Source organism: Anas acuta, chromosome 1 (genome assembly GCF_963932015.1).
Source record: "Anas acuta chromosome 1, bAnaAcu1.1, whole genome shotgun sequence".
In the NCBI taxonomy this organism is placed as follows: domain Eukaryota; kingdom Metazoa; phylum Chordata; class Aves; order Anseriformes; family Anatidae; genus Anas; species Anas acuta.
In genome coordinates, this window is record NC_088979.1 from 164,891,820 (window position 1) to 164,899,427 (window position 7,608).

At 47.1% G+C, this 7,608-nt stretch overlaps 1 protein-coding gene across 3 annotated transcripts in view; it reads right to left on the bottom strand.

Moving 5' to 3' along the window:
* The window catches only part of ZDHHC17 (zinc finger DHHC-type palmitoyltransferase 17), a 73,551-nt gene extending 68,028 nt beyond the window's left edge, over positions 1-5,523 (bottom strand). For all 3 annotated transcript variants that reach the window (XR_011091913.1, XM_068669131.1, XM_068669130.1), the window contains exon 1: positions 5,372-5,523. Coding sequence is in view for 2 of the 3 variants with exons in the window: in XM_068669131.1 (XP_068525232.1) it covers positions 5,372-5,434 (63 nt within the window). In the remaining variant the exon portion in view is untranslated. The remainder of the gene's footprint in view (positions 1-5,371) is intronic.
* Positions 5,524-7,608: the final 2,085 nt, after the last annotated feature.

Below are 7,608 nucleotides of genomic sequence, written 5' to 3' on the forward strand. Positions count from 1 at the left end.
AGGAGAGCTGCTCCAGCCCTCTGAGCATCCTTGTGGCCCTCCTCTGGACCCTCTCCAATACGTCCATGTCCTTCTCGTGCTGGGGGCCCCAGAGCTGAACACAGGCTCCATGTGGGGTCTCAGGAGAGCAGAGCAGGGGGAAAGCCCCCTCCCTCACCCTGCTGCCCATGCTGCTTTTGGTGCAGCCCAGGACACGGTTGGCTTTCTGGGCTGCAAACTCACATTGCTGGCTCATGTCAAGCTTCTCATCAACCAATACCCCCAGGGCCTTCTCCTCAGGGCTGCTCTCAATCCATTCCCCACCCAGCCTGTGTTTGTGCTTGCGATTGACACCCCCCAGCTGCAGGACCTTGCACTTGGCCTCGTTGAACCTCACGAGGTTCCCACAGCCCCACCTCTCAGCCTGCCCAGGTCCCTCTGGATGCCATCCCTGCCCTCCTGCGTGGGGACCGCACCACACAGCTGGGTGGCATCGGCAAACCTGCTGGGGGTGCACTTGATCCCACTGCCCATGTCACCAACAAACAGTGCTGGTCCCAGTACTGACCCCAGAGGAGCACCACTCAGTACTGGCCTCCACCTGGACGCTGAGCCATTGACCACAACTCCTAAAGAGCTGGGCGACTCAGCCACTTCCTTACCCAGCGAGTGGCCCATCCATCAGACCCATGGCTCTCCAATCTAGAGGTAACGATACAATGAAGGACAGCACCAAATGCTCTGTACAAGTCCAGACAGATGATGTCAGTTGCTCTTCCCCTATCCACCAATGCTCTAACACCATTTTGGCAGGCCACCAGATTTGTCAGGCAGGATCTGCCCTTAGTGAAGCCATGCTGGCTGCCACCAGTCACCTCCTTATTTTCCATGTGCCTTGGCATAGTTTCCAGGAGGATCTGCTCCAGGATCTTGCTGGGCACAGAGGTGAGACTGGCCTACTGTTCCCCAAGTCTCCCTTTAGTCCCTTTTTAAAATGGGGGTTATGTTTGCCCTCTTCCAGTCAGTGGGAACTTCACCAGACCACCCTGACTCTCACATACGATGTACAGTGGCTGAGCAACTACATCCGCCCATCCCCTCAGGACCCACAGATGCATCTCAACAGGTCCCATGGACCTGTGCACCTCCAGTTTCCTTAGAGGTCCCAAACCTGATCTTCTCCTGCAGTGTGAGGTTCTTCATCCTCCCAGCTGCTTTAGTAGTAGTCACACATGGCCACTTGCAGCAGTAAAGTTGCAGCTTGTTCTCGAGCCTGCTACTATATTGCTCTCAGAATAATGCCATGAAAACATGCAAAGAATACAAAAAACATGTCATAACGAGACTCAAAAGATTCAGTATGACTGCAGACCATAGCTCTAGTGTAGGGATCTGATAATCATCTGCACATTACAGATCTGTATGTATTTATTTGGATAGATATCTCTCAAGATCTAATGATCTGAAACAAATTAAATTCGTTTTAGAGGTAGGTTTAAGTCTTTAACAGAATAATTAAGTTTCAGGGCAACTCGCCCAGCCATACAGTAGTATCTGTTACTGCAAGATTTTCTTTTTTACTGTAGAAGTAGTATCCTGGCTATAAAAAGAATTATTTCATACCAAAAACAAACAAACAAACAAAAAAAAACCTCCATGCCTGCATTAGAAGGCAGATTAAATTTAGACTTGCTTTCCCCTCTGGCCTCACAGCCTATGAAGCTAAGCATGACACATGGAACAAGATTCAACTTCCAACATCAAACATGCTAACTTCTCTGAGACGTCACGGTTCCATCCTCCTTTTTCAAATAAAGCAATAAATAACAACTGAATGAGATCACAAATGTAAGCTTAGTTTCTGGAGAGACCCTGACCAAGCTCCAGAGTCACTTCTGGAGTCTAAAAAGATTTTTCTGACCAGAGTAAGCAAAAAAAAAAAAAAACAAACAAACAAAAAAAAAAACACTCCTACAGCCAAGACTTTCCTAATTACCAGTCACTTCCACCTCTCTCAAACCCACCCAACACAGCCTCATAGCACTGGAGAACACACTCCATGGGTCTAACAAAGCAAAGCTCCCTCTCCAGGAAGAGTGCTCCTCAGGTCAGGAGAAGCACAGCCCTCACCAGCTGAAATACCTTCGGCAAGTCAGGCAGTATCAGCTCACACACAAGGAATATTTTGCAAACAAGAAGAAGGAAGGATAAAAACAAAGTCTGTTTCCTAAATATCCCCCCACAACTCCTTTGACCACCGAACCATCAAGAAGGCATCAGAAGAACTGTTTAGATCTTCTGAACTGAAGGAAGGTGGTGCTCCACGTGTGCACCCCGGCTCCTGCAGGAGCGCTACCACACTGCAGGGCAGCCAATGCCACCTGCACCCTATGCGTGCCCAGTTCAAAAGTTTGCATTTAGCCTCCCAAAAGGCACCCAAACTCAGCTGAAAGCATCAGGGCTTGGATAATGCCTCCTTTCCCTTCTTCCTTTGTTAGTCGCCCTCGCTGTTTACCACTTGTGCCTTTCAGCTCGGTCCCATCTGGCTTCACTCTCCAGCCACTGGATCTCGTCAAGTATATCCTAAATAAAGCGCTGCATCCCAGAAACAGAGCTGCCAAAAGCCACTTCTCACTATTTCTAACAATGTGAACATTTTTCTCCAAGCCTTTCACCATCAGGCATTATTAAAGTCGTTTTTTAAACTCTTCCCCACTTTCCAGTGTTCAAGAATCACTTTTAAAGACTCAAAACTTCAAGGCAGCACTTCACTGTTAGCATTACCCCATGCTCAGCCAAAAATCATCTCCTTGCTCCTGATCAGTAAACCACCTTTAAAAAAAATAATCAAGGAATATATTGCACATTTTTAGTCACAGAATTATACTGAGCTTCTGCAGAACTGCTCATATTTATATCCCACCAGTCAATATATTTCTGGATACAGTCCCATGCCTGTGTTCCTTATCTTCAGCACATTAGAATATGGCTGCATAAAGGTGGACTTTGCTTTACTAGCACACCTTCATGTGAGTGCGAGATGGTTTTGTACACTTGTTCTGTCCTCATTGTTTAATACCTATCCACCTTGCTCATCTGCAAGTTTTATTAACGGCAATTTTGTAATTACTTGCAAATCATTCACAAAAGCGCCTGAAGTCTAGTAGGTTCGCTCCTGCAAGGCTTTCAGGAACAATTCCCTCCAGCCACTGCTTCGGAGACCTAACAGTTCCCCCCTAACTTTATCATATGCTTGGTTATTGCACTTCACGACTAAGATGATGTTTGTATGCTCTGCAGCAGGATCTACTCAGTAGTTTACCAAACTGAACTTCGATAGGAAAGAATACCCTCGGAAACAAGTTTCCATTAATAAATTAGGCTGACTTTCAAGTGGGTAGAAGACCCACAAACTTGGTCCAAAAAACAAAAACAAACAGAAAACACACCATAAAAAGCAGTCGCATAATCAGCTTCCTTAAGTGTTCACATTTTCAGAACAGTTTTTACCTCTTCTTACCAAAAATTACCTGGGTCACTTGTTTATGCTAAGCCTTTCATAAATAAACAAATACATAAATCTTTCAGCGCCTTAGTAGTTAAGTAACATTTCACAATTTCTAAGACCATCTTTCCTCCGACATCCACACTGACAGCAATCAAAAATACCTCATGGTCAAATACAAAGCCAGAGAGCCCACATAAAAAACAACCACCTCCCTCCCCCAAAAAGCCCCTTAAACTTTGAAAGTAGCTCAAATTAGTCAAACAAAAAAGACAGTCAGAAACAAAACTAATTTTAAAAAGCACAGAAAGATATCCGAAAAAGATGCATGACACCGAGATAACACTAGCACGAAACATGGGAAACTGGGAAAGATTATGACAGCCCTATAAAAAGCATCACTTTTCTGTGTGTACAAACGTAAGAACCGATTATATGCTCCAACGTCACCACTTACATAAGGACATGGTGCTATTTTCTTAAAAGGTGGAAGTCACCGAGCACGAAGGCTGCTGACCTTCAGAAGAGCCACTGACCACAGGGTCTGTGGCAGCACAGCCCCCCACGGGACAGGATCCTCATGCTTTTAAAGATGCTCCAGAAACACTCTTTTCACAGCCACCAACACCGAAAACATCCTTCTCTGTGAAAGCTGATTTGCATAAAGGAATTTTAAGGACTGAGGGAACACCCACTAAGATCCACGCAAACACTGCCCTTATATACAGCCAGAGAGCACCTGACTGTATTGACTGGTCAGATACTCCACACTTCCAGGTAAATCCAACTACAAAGCCTCAAGAGCCACAGTATTTACTGCAAATTGAGACATTTGGGTTGGTGTTATGGTACAACGTTATATTAATTTCCTTCCTCACCCTTCATAAACACATTCCTTTGGTGCACGAAGCTGAGTAAGTAAGGAACTCTACCAGGTCACCCAGCTAGCCAAACTCCTCAGTTTAACCTGAGACGCGTTCACCCGCTATGTGGCAATTACTCAAAAGTTAACCTAATGAATACTAACACACGGTGTATCAAATGCTATGGTTGACTAAGAGAGTGCAGATGCTTTTTATTCCATTTTACAGTTTTTGTCTTTCCCTCTAAACCTTCCACAAGCCTGGGATATTTCTTTTCAGGCAGAGCCTTCAGTTTGTGTCCCTACTGCAAACTTCTGTCACTTCTGAAGATGAGACACTGGAAATGAGAGTGCCTCACCAGTAACTGTGAAGAAACACGCAGCGTCTGTCTGTGCGTAAACTTAAAAATAATAACCAGGACATATTCGGGGTGCACGCTTTGCTCCTTAACCTCCACAACGTGTGTCTCTATTTGAAAGCCGTAGGAAAGCGCGGCTCGGAGCGGGTAGGACACACAGCCGCATACAGCGGCCTACAGCACCTCCTCAGTCCTCAGCAAAGCCCAGAGTGTCCTTAAGGCGCTGTTTTAAGGAAAACGCGTGCCATCTGCCCAGCACACCCCGAGCCTGCCGCACGCTCCCCCCTCCCCCCCAGGCGGGCGCTGCGCACCCCGGCACCCCCGCAGCCCCACAGGGGAGCAGCGAAGGCACACAGCGAGCCCCCCCCTCGCCGTGCCTGCCCCCACTCCCCCCTGCAGGCCGGACACACGGCCGGACAGACCCACAGCCGCCCCACAGCGCCGGGGCCGGCAGCAGGCGGCCTCCTCCCGCCTCCCGGGGCTGGGGGGGGGGGGGGGGGGGCGGCGGGGCACCGCCCGGGGGCACCTCCCGCCCCGCTCGCTGCCAGCCCCGCCTCGCCTCGCTGCCCCCGTGCCCTGCCGCGTCCTGCCCTGCTTCGCCGTGCCCTGCCCTGCCCTGCCCCGCCGCCCCGTGCGGCCTCGCCCCGGCGCCGCGCTCGGCCCGACCTCGGGGTGCAGGATGGGCACGCAGCCCGCCTCCTTCTCGTACTCCTCCAGCGGCGCCGCCATCTTGGAGCGAGCCCGCCGCCCGCTGCATGCCGGGTGCTGCGCGCGCCGCCGCCGCCCCGCCCCGCCCGCCCCCGCCGCCGGCTGAGGGCAGCGCAGGGAGGGGAGGGGGGGGGCTGAGGGTAACGGGCTCCAACGGGCTCTAACGGGCGGTAACGGGCGCTAATGGGCACCAACGAGCTCTAACGGGTGCTAACGGGCACCAGCCTGCTCTAACGGGCACCAACGGGTGCTAACAGGCAGTGGGCGGTATCCGTGCCTCGATGCCCTTTGGGAGCGCGTTGGTGCTTGGGGATGCCGCTCTCGGCGTGTGGTTTCTGAGAAATTGCAGCTGGATTAATTAACTCGTTATTATTTGGAACTGAAGCAAAAGGAGGGCTCCTCTGTGTGTGTTATGTTGGTTTATTTCCCAGCTAGCGCTTGCCTGGTTCTCTGGAAGTTGTCTACATGCCTGCTAGCAGCAAAGAGAGCAAGAGAGGTTTCCAACATTTCCACTATCAGCTCAAAAATAAAAAATAAATTAAATATATATATATATAAACCATCACCATGCTCAAAAAGTCGACAAAAGATCCATTCCAAGCGCTGGTGCCCAACTGAACCGATGGTTTCTTACATCCTGCCACACGCACTACCCTAACAGCCAACCCGCGTACTTAGGATTTAGGGGTCGGATTAGATTCTGGGGAGGAAAACAGGTTTTGTTGTGTTTTGTTTGCATTTGCTGTTCTTACCAGCCCTATAACACACGCACAGACAAGATGAGCAATCCTAAAGCTCTTCATTTCAAACTCATGTAAATGCCCACCATTATCAATTACATTTTTATAAAAAATGTTTTTCCAATTACAGAGTGTTATTGCTGGTTTGATTGCTGCTTTATGTTGTCATATCTATGGTGCTCTCATTTGCCTTTCTGAGAAAGGGACTTTATATAATACATTGTGTTGTATCGTAATACATTAAGCTCATAAGCCTAAAAACCCACTATGATACGTTCTTCATTGCACTCCTATCTCATATAAAATTGAACAGAGAAGCACTAATAAAATTTGACTACAGCGTTATTAAAGTGTTAAACCATAAATATCTTCTTGCTGTATAAATAAATACAAGATTAAAATTGTCAGGAAGAAGGATGACATAAGATTTAGAAACCACGAGTGTGGAACAGGTCCAAAAGCACAGACTTGAAATGTTAAGGTACCGAAGTGCTAAAAGAGCAGAACACAACACACGGTATACAGAAGAGGATCTTTTTTTAACTGTGCATGTTATTAAACGTATGAGGGTTTAGATATAATTTGTAATCTGATTTGCCTGAAGAACAGTCTTCAACCTCCTGCAAACCTCAGAAATAGAAATCCTGTAAATCACTGCAGTTCTTCGTTTATTTATAATAAACGTAAGGGTCATAAAATAACCAAAAATCCTTATAGTATTTTTACTATGCACATTATTTCTCCTCACAAGTCTAAACAAGCAATGTTTCATCCCTTGGCACATTCAGTTTCTGCTCTGAAGTGGGTTGCAAGCACAAACCCTGCCATTTCCCTATTTATACTCTGTTCCTTACAGGTCCACACGCCTTGAAACTGACTCTGTTCCGAGAGACATCTGCACTGAGAATTTTTGCTGTTGAATTTGAGGCCCTGTGTAGCTCACGTGCGGCCCATTATTTCCTTCTTCTGAACAGAGTCTCCCTTTTATTCAGAATCATTTCCTAATCTGTAACAGAATCGCTTGGAAACATGATTCTTTACTGTCTTACATCGTCACTTCGGACACACTTAACATCTGTGCAGAGTAAGCCAACAGCAGATACAAACCTAATAACCTGCTGGGGTGACGCATTTTGCACCTATTTTCCACTAATGTAAAAAGGTTAGATGTTTCTCTGGGTTCTGAGAGAAAATTGTTACCTGACCTTGAACAATTATTTTGCTCCTCTGCATTTTGCTTTGCTCATCTGTAAATCAAGTATTATGACACCTAGTTCTGAGGGGTAGTCTGAATTTATTCTTGCTGCAGAGCAACGTAAAGTTCTCAGATTAAAAATGCCTTCTAAATGCCAGGATTTTTACTGATCGATAGCAGAAAATGCTCTTCTGTGTGGTTTCATTGAATGATCAGTAGCTGATGTGTGAATTTTTTTTTCATATTGACCAAAGGTTTTA